General features: G+C 42.8%; 1 protein-coding gene across 1 annotated transcript; it reads left to right on the top strand.

The window, feature by feature from the left end:
• Window positions 1-42: 42 nt before the first annotated feature.
• On the top strand, window positions 43-19,335 carry LOC138970729 (zinc finger protein 709-like). Its single transcript, XM_070343226.1, has 4 exons — window positions 43-118; window positions 4,666-4,769; window positions 10,648-11,634; window positions 16,046-19,335. Exons 2-4 carry the CDS (start codon window positions 4,667-4,669, stop codon window positions 17,434-17,436), a joined length of 2,481 nt encoding a protein of 826 aa, XP_070199327.1. The 5' UTR covers window positions 43-118; window position 4,666; the 3' UTR covers window positions 17,437-19,335.
• The last annotated feature ends 449 nt before the right edge of the window (window positions 19,336-19,784 follow it).

Raw genomic sequence — 19,784 nt, 5'->3', positions numbered from 1 at the left:
AGAGAACCGTTGCAAGGGGAATCACTCTGCAGAACTAGTGCCGATCGACGGAAGTAGCAGAAGAAGCGAACAAAGCAAAAGGTTTGCAGCGTTTCTGCGAGTCGCACTGTCTTAGGAGGTAAAACCCGCATTTTCTTTGCTTTCACCAATTTGTATTTTTACTGCACATTCACTGCGTCACGTCTTCAGTAGGGCCAAACGCATGAAAAGCTTTCATTTGGGGTCAAATGTATCGTCACATGCAGCTTTAGATACGTAGGACTGGAGGCCTCCCCACCAATGTCATTTGGTACAATTATCTAGAGCGAGAAAAGCATGCCAAGTTCTTGCAAGTGAAGCAGATTTGTGATGAAATTCGATAGATTTTACCCAACATTCGATTAATTAGAAATCGTGTTGCAACCCATCTCGTCATCGGCGCTTTTCCGGAAATGACCTGCGCTTTGTTGGAATTCCAACAATGGCCGCCATTGTAGGAATTCTTCTTCTTCTTAGTGATAGGTAGCCAACATCAGCATGGTGATGAATCTGCTACGCTTGGGTGATGGTGGTTCCGGTCTATTGCTTGGTCAGGGGTGAAGTTCAGGGGGGGGGGGGAGGTTGGGGGTAGGGGGGGGGGGGGGAGGGATGATGGGTCAGTGGAGAGTTGCCAGCCTGGCCTGAAAGGATGCCAGGGATGGCGCTGTGGCAGTTTCTACAGGCAGGCGGTTCCACTCTGGAATGGTGCGCGGGAAGAATGTTTTCTGCCTGTAGGCTGTCCTGGAGTGGGGGATTTCGTAGGACAGAGCGTGGGTCTGCCTGGTCGTGCACTTGGGTGGTCTTGGCTTTGGTGCGTGGTTACTCTTCACTGCGACAAGGTCGTGGTGGACTTTGTAGAAAGTTGTTAGTCTCGCTCGCCTCCGTCTGCTCTCAAGCGTAGGCCACTCAAGGTCTTCGAGCATGTTGTTGACGCTGGAGGTCTGGCGGAAGCGATGCGACACCCATCTGGCTGCTCTTCTTTGGACCTTTTCGAGAGAGGCACTGTCTTCAGCGGTGTGTGGGTCCCATACTGGGCTGGCATACTCTAGGATGGGTCGTACTAGTGCCTTGTATGCAGCCGCCTTGACCTTCTTGTTGCTGAGCTTGATGTTGCGTCTAGCAAAGCCAAGTGCTCTGTTCGCCTTGGTGGTGATGTTGGCGATGTGGGTGTTCCACTTCAGGTCTTTGGTCAGGGTGACGCCGAGGTACTTGGCCTGGGTCTCCTCCTGGAGTTTCTGGCCGTGGAGCTGGTACTCGTATGGTAGGGTGGTACGGCGTCGGGTCATGTGTACTGTGTTGCATTTGGCAGGATGGAATGCCATCTTCCACTTCTGTTCCCAGGACGCCAGTCTGTCGAGGTCTGTTTGGAGGTTTTCTTGGTCCGCTGTTGTCTTGACGTCAGCGTGGCACGCTGTGTCGTCGGCGAAAAGTCGCGCAGTCGAGGTCAGGTTTGACGGGAGATCGTTTATGTACAGCAGAAATAGCGTCGGTCCGAGCACGGACCCTTGAGGAACGCCACTTTCCACTGGAGCTAGCTCTGAGATGGCCCCGTTGACGACGACGGACTGCTTTCTGTTGGTGAGGAAATCCTCGACCCAGGCGTTAACTTTCCCACCTATGCCGTACTGACGGAGTTTGTGCACGAGTAGACTGTGGCTGACCTTGTCAAACGCGCGGGAGAAATCCAGCACTAGAAGGTCCACCTGGTGCCCTTGCTCAAGCGCGAACGAGGCCTCGTCGACAAGCCCTAGCAGCTGGGTCTCGCATGATCTTCCCCGTCGGAAGCCGTGTTGTTCAGGACAGAGTATTTGGTGTTGTTCCAACTTTGCGCTACGATTCTAGAAATGTACCGCGCGCATAGTGAGAATTCTGCTCTTTCTTAGAATGCGATGTAAAATAATACAAGTCATGATGGCCTATGATGATCCTTGTGTTTTAAAGTGATCAATGCTTAGTCTTGAAAAAGCAGATGCATTGTATAACGCACCAAACCAACCGAATTACAAATAAACACTTTTGATAACTTCAGCGGGCTGTAACAACACAGTTCAACAACCCATCCCACTCGACCAAAACGCACCAATTTTACGTAATTTTTAACGTTTCAGATCTTACATTTTACAACAACAAAAACACAACAAGAGTGTTCCGATATAACTTTTCACTGGTAACTATCGATTGTAATAGTTTTTTTTACTCAGTCTTAACTGATTATAACCCCCCACTCTGGGCTGCAGAGACAGCATTACGTCCCTTTACTGGGTAGACTCTTGTCACTGCATGGTAATCTAGGCTCTTGAAACATAATGATGTGCAAGTCTGTGCGCTCTAGGCCCATTGCAGAAACTCAAGTTATCAACAGCATTTCTACTCGGCGCGCGCGGTATGAGAATCACGGGTCGTAACTCTCTGGAATTGGTCATCCGCCGCCATGTTGGATGCCTTGCACGATCTCTGACAGTGCTTGAGCGTTGGGTGGCGACTCGACAAAAGTGAAAATGACACGTGTGGCCAAAAACTGCAATCAGCAGGCACACTTTAGGATCCCTAAAGTTGTTTACCATCAGGGTGACAACTGGAAGGAAGTTACTGAGCGGAGAAGACGATTATAACTGGTTATTTTTTGCTGTGTGCAGTGCGCTAATCAACAATTGTCCATCGGTTGTGCCTTTAGAGTGAACACTGTGATAGGATGCTTTGAAAATTATACTTTGCTGTAGTTACCTGAGCTGTATTGTACCTCATTTGCCTGTCTTGAGAGCTTTATCTTGTGAATTTTATCCTGGTAGATATTCATCTTATTCTTAGGTCAGTTGATAGCGATTTGTGCTCAGGTTTGTTAGTGATTTGCGCTGAGGGTCCCTGAGGTCACCGGTTCAAGCCCATGCAGCTCTTTTATAATCTTATTAACTTCTTTCTTTTTGTTCTTAACCTGCCTTTCTTTTATCTGCTCAGTTCTACTTTACTCCAAAGCACTTTTGTGACCAAACTGAGATTGCAACAACAAGGCTGGTCATGCACTGCCGATCATGCAGTCACGAGTCACTGCAGTTCGTCCGCGATTCAAGCAACGTGAAATACTGGTCCGGAGGAATATACACAAATGAACATGGAATCAAACAAATACAAACATTAAATGACAATACCTGCTATTCAGACTTGGTCGTGTGACATACGTTTTCTTCCACACGAGATTACGTTGATTGTCTAACGAAGTCGTGAGACTGAGTTAGACAAGATGAGCTAATCGAGTGTGGAAGAAAACTCTGTCACACGACCAAGTCGGAATAGCATTTATGTCTCACAGCTTCAACAGAGGAGAGAACAAACAGGTTTTGCGTACTCAAGCTTGACAAACCTAAACACAGGAGCAGCCATTGTGGAGAGATCTACTTTTTGACAGAGTGACCGAACAACTATGAATGACGTCTCAGTATACTATATATGTGAATGACATCACGGTCATCGTCACAGTCTGTATCCTTGAAGCATCGCATTCTTCATGACGTCTTTCTGTGTCTGCATCCGCAAAATGTTTGTTCTTTTTGGGATCTTTGTCATCTATGTTCAGAACTCTGTCCTTCTACTTTCAGACTAACAGGCCTCCTGAGCGAGCCACTTTCCAAGGGCAGCTAAATTCGCGTATGGAAACAGTACTGTCGTCTGGGATGCCGTTTTCAGTATTCTCAACGTTGAAGAATTTGTGAAGAGAAGAAACGATAACAGCAGGATAAATAAAAGTCGTGTGTGCATTTGGAGGGACGATTTCGAGTTTGAATCCGTTTTTGCCATGCTCCAAAGCATGTAACATACTATCTTGCACACGTTTGCTTTAGTAGTGGCAAAGAAGGAAAGCGTGTGACGTCAAAACATAAGTCTGCTTCGCATCAAATTACTTGCTTTTGACAGAATCTCTGACACCTGCTAACCGCTACTCTCGCTTAGGTCAGTCGCTCATCAGTGATCGTGCTGTTGCCAAAATACAATTCTTTCTAAAATTATTCTGCATTAATCATTCTAAATGAAAAAAGAAAAACTCACAGTTCTTTGAATTGAACTTTAGAAGAAAATCTAAAATGAACAATTTGGACCTAAAAAAATGAAGGTAGCTGGTTCCCAAGGCACGGCCTTGACTAAATGCATTAATTTCGCGCTTTGCTTGACTTGTTTTATTTTTCAAAGAGCAGTGTTGCAATTTTAAATGAAGAAATTCATCAAGTTAGCGGACCGCATTTTCAATGTCACAAGGGATTTAGCAAGGCTGAGATTGAGCATTGTCGTACTTCCCTACAGGAAATGCACCCGGGTGCACACCCTGCATACAAGAAAAAAACCTTTGTACAGGAAGTGCGCAAACACTGAAACAGGGAATCAGTACCCCTTTGTTCCACCCAGAAATCACATAGTTGTAAAATTGAACCCCCCTTTTAAGACCCCCTCCCTTTCAAGGCCCTCTTTTCTCAGACTTTCTGTTCATAGCCTTTGAAAATATACCCCTATTTTAAGACTCCCTGCATTTCAAGACCTAGCTGATTTTCTCAGATCTATGGAGGTCTTAAAAGGGGGGTTCCACGTATAAGGGTAGGGGATTTGGTGCTGTTTGTGAGACGTAACTCTCAAATCTACATGATTGTTATCTTGTCACAGGATGGAGGGAGAAGACCTGGCTGTGAAGACGGCGGTGAAGATTGAGATTGATGTCGCTGAAGAGTCACCACAGTCTTGGTTTATGATCCAGCAACACACACATGGTGAGTATCTGTACCCTGTGTTTTACAGCAAGCAAGGTTACTTGTGTGTCTCTGTGCATGCGAGCACAGGCGTACATGTGTTTGTGTGATATCATTATCAGGCCAGTAGGAACTTGGGCGGGGACAATCGGTCGGTAGCTCGTCTGATGCAGAAACTGGTGATGTCTATCGTCATGGGTTTAAATCCGTTTTTGTGAAGGCATTTATTACTCATTGTCAGCTCTCTGTACTGTGAGTTACTCTTCAGTCTTGGTGTCTGCAGAACATGTCGTGTGTTTACGCATGTTTATGATAAAGATCACAAGTTGACAGTGACAGTTTCAGGGCTTTGAAAACATGAACACGTGAGGCGAAATTAGTACATTTAGTCTGAGCTGTGCCCCCCCCCCCCCCCCCCCTCCCCCCCCCGCGGGTTAGGGGGAAGAATTTACCCGATGCTTCCCAGCATGTCGTAAGAGGCGACTAACGGATTCTATTTCTCCTTTTACCCTTGTTAAGTGTTTCTTGTATAGAATATAGTCAATGTTTGTAAAGATTTTAGTCAAGCAGTATGTAAGAAATGTTAAGTCCTTTGTACTAGAAACTTGCATTCTCCCAGTAAGGTCATATATTGTACTACGTTGCAAGCCCCTGGAGCAATTTTTTGATTATAGTGCTTTTGTGAACAAGAAACAATTGACAAGTAGCTCTATCCCATCTCCCCCCTTTCCCCGTCGCGATATAACCTTGAACGGTTGAAAACGACGTTAAACACCAAATACAGAAAGAAAGTCAAGCTGTTGAACTCACGAAATGAAACTGAACATACTGCATTTTTCACCAAGACAATACAGCTTCGTCAACCCCCTCGACGAGGAAATCGTTCACTTTACCTGTGCAAAACCAAGTGAAATTGACAAGCCAGTACAGTGCGGTAACGTATTGCGCTAAGCAGGAAAGCGCGCTTTTCTGTATTCTGTTAATGTTTACATTTGTGAGCTTGTGGGTTTTTTTTTATCCAAATGGCTAAAAAAAAAACTCAGAAAAAATCAATTCTGCGTTCTTGATAGCAGTTTGGTCCAGACTGGACTCCAGCTTTTGCTTTTCTTATTTTTCTCTATCGTCCAAGCCCATAAAATCGAACAAGGCGGATTGCGTTTGGATTTCCCTCTTTCAGATGACTGAGATTGCCCCCCTTGAATCGATCGGTCTCAAGGCCAGTATCAGTCACTTTTTTGGCATCGAATAGGAATACGTACAGATCAGAATGTAGATCCCAAACAGAGGTACTCCTCCACTGTGACAGTCTGTTCACCACAAAAGCTCTTGCACATCAATGTTGACACCACCTCCAACCTCACCTTTATACATGTCTTGCACTGATAGCTGTAGAGCTACAATCTCCTCCGGATCAAACTTGGTGATACTCCACGACGAGTATTTCCGGGTGCAGCGTCAGGAACTTTAATCTGTTTGCAGCCAGTTCCATTGGCTTTGCAGCAACGAAGGCGAGTTCTCTCGAGCACATCACAGCCCTGTTGCAATTAAGGAACTGCAGCATGCACTTCCATCACATCTCCTCCACCACTCGCCTCAACTGCATGTGTTCTTGCAGTTGATGCAGTGCCATTAGAAACGCCAACGGGGTTTTTGACACTGACGAGGGGACGGTCTGTCTCTTCTTCGTCCGCATATTCAGAATCAGCGTCACATATCTCGGCGTCAGATGCATCAGAATCGGAGTCACTGAATCCAGCAACGTCTTCGGCAAAGAAATCCAACAACAAATCTCGGAGTTCGTGGTTATTTTCAAGCGAATTGCAGTTGAGAAGCGCTGTCAATCGGTGTACGTCAGCCATGGGTTTGCTTTCGTATAGCGATAGGAAATGAAAAAGTGTTACTTCCCCTGGGCTTTGATTTGACCAATGAGGAGGCCGTTGCTAGCCCTTTTTTGAAGGCAGACAAGCTGATTGGTTAAATCTTAAAGTTTGTTTACGTCACGATTTCCTTATTGGGAGGAAGTGGGCAGGTATTTTTAACCACAGAATCACACAGCGGGAAAGCTGATGCAATAAGCTTTCCGACAGTACCAAACATAGTGGGGTTCTGTAAGGGATACACTAAGCAAACTATCGGTGAAAGTGAGGCATTTTGATGTTATGCTGGACTTTTTTGAAGAATGTATTGCATTTAAATCCAATAATTTAACTATTTAGCTATTGATTTTGGCATATTTTTTTGGTTGTCATGTAATTTGGGGTCTACAGAACACGTTTCTGCAAAAAAGTGAATTTCACCCAGATAGACCCTTAGTGCCTTTTCCTCACGCTATCTCGCTTTCGCCTGCTGCAACTTAAGACTGGTTTTGTGGTGGAACGTCACATATGTGTGAGGGAAATACATTATACTTACAAAAGTGAGTCTATATACTCACCGACATCGTCCGCCTGTCCTTCCGGGCGTCCGTCCCCCCCGTCCGTCTGTGAAACCTTTAACATTGTATATTTCTTGGACACTATTAAGTCTTTCAACACCAATTGTGGCCTGATGGTGTATGGTTACAAGATCTTCAGAAACATGTTTGGCAACTTGACCTCACTTCAAGGTCAAGGTCACAGGGTCCTTCAAAGTTGAAATGTATATATTTTGAAGTGACCTTGAACTATTGAAAATAACTCTTCCAAAACTACATATGTGTGAGGGAAATACATTAGATCTTCAGAAACATGTTTGGCAACTTGACCTCACTTCAAAGTCAAGGTCACAGGGTCCTTCAAAGTTGAAATGTATATATTTTGAAGTGACCTTGACCTTGAACTAAATAAATATTGTTTTTCTCAGTTTTATTGTAAAATTATTCTGAAAGAAAGATCAAGGTCTGTTCAGCATGTGAGTCGTGTGGGCTTTGCCCTTCTTGTTTAGAAGTAAGTATGGCCAGATGTACATTATTTTACACCAAATATGTGCCAAACCTTAAAGCATACTAAATCAGTCTTTTGTGTAAGATATGGACAAAGGGAATGTTATCAGGAGTGATTTTCAGTATTTGTATGAAGTAACTATCTTGAAATAAGTAATGGAGACATAACTTGTAGAACAACTAAGCTGTACGTTACTTTACACCAAAGCCATTTCAAACTATTATGTTCAAGTGGAACTGTCAGCGCGAGTTCGATCCCAGGTTCGGCGGAAATTTATTTCACAGAGTCAACTTTGTGTGCAGACTCTCTTCGGTGTCCGAACCACCCCCCGTGTATACTACATTGGGTGTGCACGTTAAAGATCCCACGATTGACAAAAGGGTCTTTCCTGGCAAAATTGCTTAGGCACAATTAATAATTGTCTACCATACCCGTGTGACTTGGAATAAGGCCGTGAAAGGTAAATATGCGCCGACATGGCTGCAATCTACTGGCCGTATAAAATTTCATCTCACACGGCATCACTGCACAGCGCCTAGAACTGTACCCACGGAATATGCGCGATATAAGCCTCATTGATTGATTGATTGATTGAAAATATTAAATTAAAAGACATGGTGAACTGAAAACAACTGTATATGATCACCTAGACCAGGAATATGGCCAAACAACCCAGAATGCTGTACAATCTGATGCATTTGTGTTGTTCCCGACCCAGTGTGGTCAGATGGTATGTTATTTTACACCAAGAAACTTCTGATCGTTGCATGACCGACTGCTGCCTCTGCCTCAGGCGAAGAAAGGTTGCTGCCTCAATCAAATGTTCAACTTGTAATTCTCCTTCCTGTCACCAGTGAAACTTCTCTGGTACTGCACCAACAGCTGCTTCTCTTGTTCACAAAACGATGAAGTAGTATTTAGAGCTTCATGCATTTGTAGGGTCTGTATTTGGACTTGGAGGCAGTAGCATTTCTAAACAAAGCTTGTCTTTATGTATAGTAAAACAAAATTTGAAAAAAAAAATCCTAAAATTTAATATTTTTACTTGTCCACTTTTTAATTATCTCATTTGGAAACAATCTTTTCGTTTTGTTGGTCCAATGAAAACAAACATATACCTGAAAATAAATAACACTAAGAATATTTGCAGTCGCCAGCAAGCTCTGATATCATATAAATAAAGACCTATCAGAAGCACCACTAACACCAGTACACCAACTCACAATACCCCCCCCCCCCCCCCCCCTAAAAAAATCCCAACTGCAACAGCCAGGAAGACAAGTTATGGAAGGCAAGCAAAATCCACATCCTAAAACGTGTAGTCTCCATGAATTCGGTGGGGGAAAGTGGAACGTAATGTGTAGCGCGTACGTACGCCACTTTACACATCCGGTCAGAGCTAGCGCCTTGTGTAAACAAACGTACGGGGTGTGACCAATTAAACCACAGGTGTTCGGCGTTTTTAATTTCAGCAAAGTTGGTAACACTGGCCTTCGACATATTTCACGCAAATCTTACATCAAAAAAGTTAAGAAAACACTCGATTCGACAAAGACAGAAACGTACGCTACTTTACACAACATCGATATGGTAAACTAACGTACGGCGGGTGAAAGTGACGAAGCTCGGAGATATCAACCCAAAATGCTTAATTATGGATGAAAGGAGTCAATTTTGAAAGCTTAGTGAGCTTAGTGACAAAATATTCTGCAAACCGTACATTTTTCACCACCAAAACTGAAAAGAGAGGAATTTTGAACTGTACGTTACAGCTGACACGAAAGCCTTGTAGTAAAGTAACGTACAATGAATCGAATCGCCATATCGGGATGGAACGCATGGTTTTCTTTACTCCCTGGTAATGTTAACCATGCTACTTCCTAAAAAATGCTTTTTCATTAAGAATCTATCGTCCTAAGCAAGAAATGCAGAATAAATCCAAAGTACGTTACATTTACAACAAATCTGAAACCATATTCAACCTAGCGAATATTCAAAAGCCCGACTGCCTCCGATTTTCGACTGAATCATTCAGGTACGAATATTTTTTCCTTTCAAACATTGTTTTTATCATGTTTCGTAAGAAATCACTCGATTTATAGCAGTTTCATTCTCAAAAGTATGTACGTTACTATTTGGATGACGACCATGCACACTTACCCGTAGGGCTGGGCTCGTCCAGTTCGCACGTAGGTGTGAAAGTCCTGTTGTCATTGATAGATCATATTCAAATGACCAAGGGAGACTAGTTAGGTCATATTTTGGTTATAAGTAATTTTTCTTTACACAAGATCAATAAATCGTGTCGATTTTCACGAATCACAGACAAAGCATGCATTGCAAGCAATTTTTTTAATATTTTTTTAGACTTAGTAGACTTTGTGAACCTCGAAATCGATCTTTGGCGGCCATCTTACATTTACCGCGGACTGTACGACCGTTTGACTGACGGATACCGAATTGACACAAGGATAATAACGTACATCTCGCATCACTTTTCCAAGCGAAATGAACGAAGTTGGCAGCTCTGTCGAGCTCATTTTTGGTCTCATTAAACATTGCATTCATTTCCTGTCTGGTTTGTATGAAGGATTTACCTGTCGCGCAGGTGTTAGGAGTACAGTTCTCACAAAACTGAAAGCACCCAAAATCGCGTAACGCTTTTCTCTCCAGAATGACTAGGTAAGTTTGGAATCACAAGTCTGTTATTCATTGCTTACGGCATAAATTTGCCTCCATGTTATACCAAAACGTTCGTCCATTCATCCTCTTTCATCCAACACAAAAATGTTCTTTGCAAAAAAAGTTTATTAGAAGCAGGAGCCTGCCAAATAATTCAAGCGGGCTCTTTTCTTCTTTCGACGCCATGACAGATTCTTGGCCATATATGGTACATGTATATAACTTTGGAAGCGATCTGAGGTCCTGCTTTTCCTACTATTGGCCCTTTCAATTTTTCAGCAAATTGTCTGTTACAGGACAAGCTACAGCCAGTGCTGACAGTGATACCTGGCTGAAGAAAGAGGCAGGAGAAGGACAAGCTACAGTCAGTGCTGACAGTGATACCTTGCTGAAGAAAGAGGCAGGAGAAGAGCTGTCTGGTACTGACAGTAACTTCAACACTGATTCACAGCTAAACACAAACAGAATAGAAGCACACTTGTCTGCAGGTGAAACTCCACCAAAGCAACACATATTAAAACGTCTACGTAAACAAGTACATCAGTGCTCACATTGTAGTACTGTCTTTGATTTTCCTAGCCTTTTGAAGAGACACCTACGAACACATACTGGTGAACGGCCACATAAGTGCGGTCAATGCAATGCTGCTTTTTCTGAGTCTTTTTCCCTGAAGTGCCACATGTTGCACCACACAGGTGAACGACAGCATCAGTGTAATCTGTGCAGTGCTTCTTTTGCCCTGTCTAGGTCCCTGAAGAGACACATGTTGACACACACAGGTGAGCGACCACATAAGTGCGGTCGATGCAATGCTGCTTTTGCTCATTCTGGTTCCTTGAAGAAACATATGTTCACACACACAGGGGAACGACCACATAAGTGCGGTCAATGCAGTGCTGCTTTTTCTGAGTCTGGTTCCTTGAAGAGTCATATGTTCAAACACACAGGGGAACGACCATATAAGTGTGGTCAATGCAGTGCTTCTTATGCGCATTCTAGTATCCTGAAGAAACACATGATGACACACACAGGTGAGCGACCACATCAGTGTGGTCAGTGCAATGCTGCTTTTGCCTTCTCTTTCGCCCTGAAGAAACACATGATGACACACACTGGTGAGCGACCACATCAGTGTAGTCGGTGCAATGCTGCTTTCGCTCAGTCTGGTTCCCTGAAGACACACATGTTTACACACACAGGTGAACGCCCACATAAGTGTGGTCAATGCAATGCTGCTTTTGCTCGATCTGATACCCTGAGGTACCACATGATGAAACACACAGGTGAGTGACCACATCAGTGTAGTCAGTGCAGTGCTTCTTTTGTCCTGTCTAGTTCCCTGAAGAGATGCATGTTAAGTGTACAGCATGTGATGAAGTGAATGCCCATGTCAATACAAAAAAACCACCAAAAAACAGGGTCATGTTTGCTTTAAAGCCTCCCGCGGGTTAACCGTTAGGCTGGTTGTCGCGACATATGTCGCGCTACTTTACGTATACTGTCACCTGGTTGTCACGACATATGTCGCGCTACTGGCTCAGTCTGTTTGGTCGGTTCCGATTACCTCCCATGGATGCGAAAACCTATATGACCGTTGTTTGTTATTTTTCTCTCTTTTAATTCACCAGTGGCTATGTAACATGTGTTACAGAATTGCACCAGTGTAAGGGTTAGGGGGAGTCCCATATTGGTTGGGACGAGAAAGAATTTACCCGATGCTTAAGAGGCGACTAACGGATTCTGTTTCTCCTTTTACCCTTGTTAAGTGTTTCTTGTGTAGAATAGAGTCAATGTTTGTAAAGATCTTAGTCAAGCAGTATGTAAGAAATGTTAAGTCCTTTGTACTGGAAACTTGCATTCTCCCAGTAAGGTAATATATTGTACTACGTTGCAAGCCCCTGGAGCAAATTTTTGATTAGTGCTTTTGTGAACAAGAAACAATTGACAATTAGTGGCTCTATCCCATCTCCCCCCTTCCCTCCGTCGCGATATAACCTTGAATGGTTGAAAACGACGTTAAACACCAAATAAAGAAAGAAAGAAAGTTTGCTTTAAATTACCCATATCTCTCTCTCTCTCTCTCTCTCTCTCTCTCTCTCTCTCTCTTTATCTTTCTCTCTCTCTCTCTCTCTCTCTCTCTCTCTCTCTCTCTCTCTCTCTCTCTCTGTGTACCTATTTGACACAGGTCCCCTCAAAAGCTCATTTAAAGAGCAGAGTTTAGACCATGACAGGGTGAACTGTCACCAGTAAATTAGAGTAAAGCTATATGTAATGTACCGGCACGGTTGGCCTAGTGGGCGTCCGCCCCGTGATCGGGAGGTCGTGGGTTCGAACCCCGGCCGGGTCATACCTAAGACTTTAAAATTGGCAATCTAGTGGCTGCTCCGCCTGACGTCTGGCATAATGGGGTTAGTGCTAGGACTTGTTGGTCCGGTGTCAGAATAATGTGACTGGGTGAGACATGAAGCCTGTGCTGCGACTTCTGTCTTGTGTGTGGCGCACGTTATATGTCAAAGCAGCACCGCCCTGATAATGGCCCTTCGTGGTCAGCTCGGCGTTAAGCAAACAAACAAACATGTAATGTCAGTGTCCAGTTTAGTCTTTGCTGCCGATTTTTTGTGCCAATTCAATAATCTGTGAACAAAAAGTGCTGGAATGCGCCTGACGCCTGTGTCCAACTTAAAACTGCTGCAAGCTATCAAGAGTCTCTATTTGTCTGTAGAAAGTTTCTTAATCCCTGTGTACCTTACGGTCTTATTAGAAAAAAATCCTTCCATTTGAAGGGGCCACCCTGACCCAGAGAGTGCTTGTAATTAGATTTGGCATGGTGCTTGATCTTCGTGCCATCTCACATGGTTACCCAGGGGTGTTGCTAGACATTTTCATATTGGGACATTTGGCCGAAACTGTCAGAAAGCTTTAGGACATCTTGGAAATTGTTAGGCTATTATTTTGGCTCATCCAAAGTCACCGCAACATTGAAGCACAAGACTCAAAGAGGGGAACACCAATACAATACAATCATTGACTTAGGAACACAAATTACAGGGGTGGAGCAGTTAAGCCAGATGGGTGGGGGGAAGGTTACAACCTGGGGTCCAGGGTCCCGTTGGGGGGTTTGGGGGGTTTGGGGGGCAAAGCCCCCCTGAAGCTGAAGAACTTTAGCTATATTATAAACAATTTGTGGCTTATCCTTGATTTTAAACATGATCAACTGGTGTCAATTAAACAATTAACTCTTCTCTCTGCTTTACTGACAGAAAAAAGAAAAAATAATTCACAGACAGAATTTTTTTTGTTTTTTAGGGGAGGGGTGTTCTGGAACCCCTGTAACACCCGCCCCCCCCCCCCCCCCAAATCTTCCTCTAGATTATATGTTGCATACTGCAACTGAAACAATCAGCTTTGCTGATTTAACTACAACAGACACCAGTTCTCTGAAACTTTTTTGAACCTTGAATTTTAATTTCTTGAAAGTAAAACTCTTCCAATCTTGTGCAAATCTTGACAAGCCTTGGGAAACATGACTTGTAAAACACCAATAAAAGACAGTGTAGGGTGAGCCATTTTGCTTGTAAACCACGATTTGGAGGACGCTTTTCATTCTCTTGCTCAGCAGATTTCCATTTGCGGTGACTATCGTCTGCTATGTCGTCTGCTTTGATAGACTCGACAACACTACTACCACTCGCACTGACACTGTTCACATTCGCGATGTTCCTGTAATTTTGTCCGGAATCACTTACCTTGGCGAAAGGTAGCAAACCTTGGCCAATTTAGTTTTCTTTTCTCTTTTGGTTGCGACATGATGTTCAAATCCAAATCGAAAGCACTGACTGACTGATAAACTATCGCGAACCGGCGAACACAAACCCTGAGAGAGTGGTTTCTCTTGTCCAAAGGAAACCACTCTGGCATCTATAATGTTCGTCAATGGCTTCCGTTCAAAACATTGATCATGATGTTTCGGTTTTGGTATTCACCAAGGATATAAGCGTCAGTCAGTTGACTAAGTACATCGGCAACAGTTTTAGCAATCAAAGCCTGACCAATACAAAAAACTGGACAAACTTTGGCCGATTCAGACAAAAATATTAATACTCTTCGGACATTTGGCCAATGGGGACACAAAAGTATAAAAACAAATCGGCGATTGACCGAAGGGCTGACCCAAACGACACCCTGTTGCCAAAAAGCTTTTAGAGTAGTGCGCACGATGGCGCTTCCCCAAAGTGTCCCAATAAAAGTGTTCGAGCTGTGCGTCGCTCAATCTGTTTTAGGCCCCGATCCCAGCCTGATTTTTCTAGCATTTTTGCATTAAGTTTAGGTTTTGTTTTGGCAGGTATGTTAAACCATTAGTGAGTATCCAAGGGGTCATGCCCATTTTTCATCAATTTAAAGACTTAAGAATATGTTGATGTTCTCAAAGTTGTTTCCAGGCCTAGGAGTGCTGCCCAATGTTTTCGGTAGTCTAAAGACTGAAGATAATTTTGAATGTAAAGGACAAAAGACTTATCAGAGCTCACTTGAACTTTGTATGGATATATTTTCTATCAAAGATCCCATGAACCGGTATGTTTTCATGATTGTCATCTTGTTTTTCATGTGTTTGTATGACTAGCAAATTAACGCCAGCGGATACACTCAAATGAAACTTAGACAGTATCTGTATCAATCATTTATCTGTAAACATGCAAAGTCATGAATTTTTTTAACAAAAGTGAACAATCCTATGACGAGTTTAACAACATTCTTTGAAACATTGCGTCACATCCGAATAAACACCCGTAACGATCCAAACTTTTGCACAAAGTATCTCTGGTATGTTGGTAAAATATTCTGAAAGTTTCAAAGTAATCCACCACGTCATTGCTAAAATGTACTGTTTTTTGACATGATACCCATAAAAATGGATGCAAAACGTCCCATTTTTGACCGCTCTTGCGATCAACAGCTGCATCGGTAGGGATAGAATAGCATGCGAAATACGCAAGGTACCAAAACAATCTGTTCAGGGTAGATAATTGGTTTCACTTTTTTTTCGTTTGTCAAAAATGCACTGTTTTGCCTATTGTGAATGTTTGGTCGATTTTTCATTCTGCCCTTCCATTTTTGTGTGGTAGATTTTGAGGGTACCCTTACTTGAGCGGCGGTCATGTGAACAGCCTTAACTGGCATATAAAGTTTTAATGAAATAACACGGGAATTAATGCTTTTATTTGGGTTTGAAATCTGTTGCAATAAGTTTTTGGCCAAGTTTACTTTACAATTGTTGTTTTTCAAACCAATGTTATATACATACAGACACACATGGAAAACAAAAGCTTGCATAAAAAGTGGGCAGCATGAGGTCTAATGAGGTATTGACCTCTAACTTTATTTTTATGAGTTCAGTATTTGCTATGGAGCTGATGTCAGTCACATTTTGATTTTACATTAGGTCATTTTTGGCTAAACGAAAGGCGAGTAACTCCTAACACACACTATATTTAAGCATCTGATAAAGTGCTTTCTTTGCCCATTTTAAGACATGTAATTAAGCTTTTACAACACTTCCTTTTAAAAAGTGAAGGCAGTCCTGCTTGTCCTATGCAGAGTTGAATATTATATGGAACATGTATAGCTTTGGAAGCAACCTGAGTTACTGCTTTTCCCTTTGGTATTTTAGATTTGTCAGCAAATTGTCTGTTACAGGACAAGCTACAGTCAGTGCTGACAGTGATACCTGGCTGAAGAAAGAGGCAGAAGAACAAGCTACAGCCATGGCTGATAGTGATACCTGGCTGAAGGAAGAGGCAGGAGAAAGACAAGCTACAGCCAGTGCTGACTTTGATACCTGGCTGAAGGAAGAGGCAGAAGAAGGACAAGCTACAGTGAGTGCTGACAGTGATACCTGGCTGAAGGAAGAGGCAGGAGTAGAACTGTCTGGTACTGACAAAAACTTCAACACTGATTCACAGCTAAACACAAACAGCACAGGAGAACACTTGTCTGCTGTTGAAACTCGACCAAAGGAGCACACGTTTAAACGTCTACGGGCACATCGGTGCTCACATTGTAGTGCTGTCTTTGACTTTCCCAGCAAGTTGAAGAGACACATGCGAACGCATACAGGTGACCAGCCATATCAGTGTGGTCAGTGCAATGCTACTTTTGCGTATTGTAGTACCCTGAAGAAACACATGTTAACACATACAGGTGACCACTTCAACATTGATTTACAGATAAACACAAACAGCACAGGAGAACACTTGTCTGCTGGTGAAACTCGACCAAAGGAGCACACGTTTAAACGTCTACGGGCACATCGGTGCTCACATTGTAGTGCTGTCTTTGACTTTCCCAGCAAGTTGAAGAGACACATGCGAATGCATACAGGTGACCAGCCATATCAGTGTGGTCAGTGCAATGCTACTTTTGCGTATTGTAGTACCCTGAAGAAACACATGTTAACACATACAGGTGACCACTTCAACATTGATTTACAGATAAACACAAACAGCACAGGAGCACACGTGTCTGCTGGTGAAACGTCTGCTGGTGAAACGCAACCAAAGGAGCACATGTTCAAACGTGTACGGGAACATCGATGCTCACATTGTAGTTGTGTCTTTGACTTTCCCAGCAAGTTGAAGAGACACATGCGAATGCACACAGGTGAACGACCATATCAGTGTGGTCAGTGCAATGCTGCTTTTGCACATTGTAGTATCCTGACGGAACACATGTTAACACATACAGGTGAACGGCCACATCAGTGTAGTCAGTGCAGTGCTTCTTTTCCTCGATCTGCTACCCTGAAGAACCACATGCGAAAGCATACAGGTGAACGGCCATTTAAGTGTGGTCAGTGCAACGCTACTTTTGCTCAGTCTGGTTACATGAAGATACACATGTTGACACACACAGGTGAACGACCACATAAGTGTTGTCAGTGCAATGTTACTTTTGCTCAATCTTGTGCCCTGAAGTCACACATGTTGACACACACAGGTGAGCGACCACATCAGTGTAGTCAGTGCAATGCTGCTTTTGCTCGATCTGGTACCCTAAAGAGACACATGCTAAGGCATGTGACGAAGTGAATGCCCATCTCAATAAAAAAAAGACAAATATAACTTATAAGACAGGGTCATTTTTAATTTAAATTACCATATTGATGCCTCTGTCTCTCTCTCTCTCTCTGTCTCTGTCTCTCTCTCTCTCTCTCTCTCTCTCTCTCTCTCTCTCTCTCTCTGTAGTGTTGTGCGATTATTATGTTGTACCTTTTTTGCACCTGATGAGTTAAATGATTTGCAACGTTAACCATTTGTTCACACTCCTTCATAAGGGGCTATGGCCTATTGAATAAATTATCTGCGTCTGCGTCTCTCTCAGTTGAATAGATTTAACCCCTTCACTGCCCACCCCGTATGTAATACGTGGTCATTTTCGGTTTGTCATACGCCCATAACCGTATCTCGTACGTGGGATTTGTGTCAACAACATTTCAGGACATTTCTGAAAACTAAATGGGAGGTAACCACTGTCCAAGTACTTGTAGGGGTTCTAAACACAGTTCTTTCCCATAGACCGTTCGGATAAGTTACTACCATGTGTTGAAAACTGTGTTAGAAATGTAGAACCGACTATAGCATTCAGCCGCCATTCACAATGGCGGCCGAAAGTCGGACCTCAACTCGTAGACCTGTTTTCAAGCGATACAGTGTTCTGGAAGCTCTACAAGAAGTGATTTATGGATTACCACACAGAAGAATACTTTTATGGGCTGTAATGTGAGTACCTGATGTTTGACACCAGTTTTAGCAGTGTTTTGTGTGGTTTTACGTCTGCAATGTGTGTGTGTGTAAGTCCGGAAACTGTAATTTTTGACAAAAATGGTCATTATATCAATTTTTACTGTAACAATCACAAACAAAGTCCAATGATCATGTCATCCTATAATAGCCAAGGGTATAAGCAAAACACATGCCAAAGATCTAAGAGATATCTCAATAAATGATCGAGCAGTGAACAGATTAGTGAACCTACCGAAGAAAGCGAAATTTTGCCCTGGCACACAGCAATACCAAAATGCTGTTATACTGTGGCAGTGAAGGGGTTAAACACTTTCTCGATCTCCCCCCCCCCCTTTCCCCGTCGCGATATAACCTTCGTGGTTGAAAACGAGGTTAAACACCAAATAAAGAAAGAAAGAACGCATCCATGTACAACTACAAGCAAACCATTATGGATTATTGTTCGACCATCTTAGACTCGGCCAGTGGTAGTATTTTAAAACCATTGTATAGTTAACACGGATGAGCGCTAAAACTAATTTGATTGTAACTATCCAGTCTGTAATTGACGATTAAAGAAACTTACATATCTTTCACTAAGAGAAATTAAATAAAGGTGACTGCTCCTTCAAAAAATCCTGTCTGGCCGTGCACCTAGTGTTTGCATGACAAGATTTTAAGCCAAACTGAACAGAAAGTTTAATGTCTATTCCAAGTTTAGCTTATTCTGGCAGCGTTGTGTTGAATTCTCTCCTGGAAAATGTTTGAGTCCCATTGAGTCTCAATACTTTCAAAAAACACATTTCATTGTATTTAATGTCATATTGCGAAAAGTCCGAGACTTTGTTTTAGATTTATTTTCCTATTTGTCCATTAGCATCAGTGTTTCAGTTAACACATGTACAATAACAAAGTTTTGATTACACGTTTGCTCAAGCTTGTATGGTCAGTCATTTTCCAGTAAAGACATGATGTTTAGTATTCGTGTAAAGCCTGGAATGTGTACGGTACTGTACATATTCCTGTGATTTTTGTCCTCAGTTTAATGTGAATGTCCATGTGTATATTAGACTTAGAGTAGTCCTTCTCTGGGACTGGTTGAAAAAAAAACTTGTTGCAATGCTAATGCCACAAACCTCGTAAAATAAAATTTGATTTGATTTGATTCGAACTGTGAACTGTCACTAGTAAAGTAGAGTAAAACTACATCTATTGGCAGTGTCTTTGTTGCCGAATGGTTTGTGTTTTGTGTTTATTCATTAATCTGTGAACTAAAAGTGCTGGAATGCGCCTGTGTCCATCTTAGGAAAGCTTCAGGAAATTAACAGTCTCCATTTGGCTGAAGTTTCTTTATCCCTACAGTCTTAATTATTAGATAAAGCTTTTTACATTTAGTCAAGTTTTGACTAAATGTTTTAACGTAGAGGGGGAATCGAGACGAGGGTCGTGGTGTATGTGTGTGTGTGTGTGTGTGTGTGTGTCTGTCTGTGCGTGTGTGTGTGTAGAGCAATTCAGTCCCATCTCCCCCCCTTTCCCCGTCGCGATATAACCTTCGTGGTTGAAAACGACGTTAAACACCAAAGAAAGAAAGAAAGCGATTCAGACCAAACTACTGAAATTTGACATGAGAGTTCCTGGGAATGATATCCCCAGAC

Source organism: Littorina saxatilis, linkage group LG7, assembly GCF_037325665.1.
Source record: "Littorina saxatilis isolate snail1 linkage group LG7, US_GU_Lsax_2.0, whole genome shotgun sequence".
Lineage (NCBI taxonomy): Eukaryota > Metazoa > Mollusca > Gastropoda > Littorinimorpha > Littorinidae > Littorina > Littorina saxatilis.
This window is presented reverse-complemented; position numbering and strand designations above follow the sequence as displayed.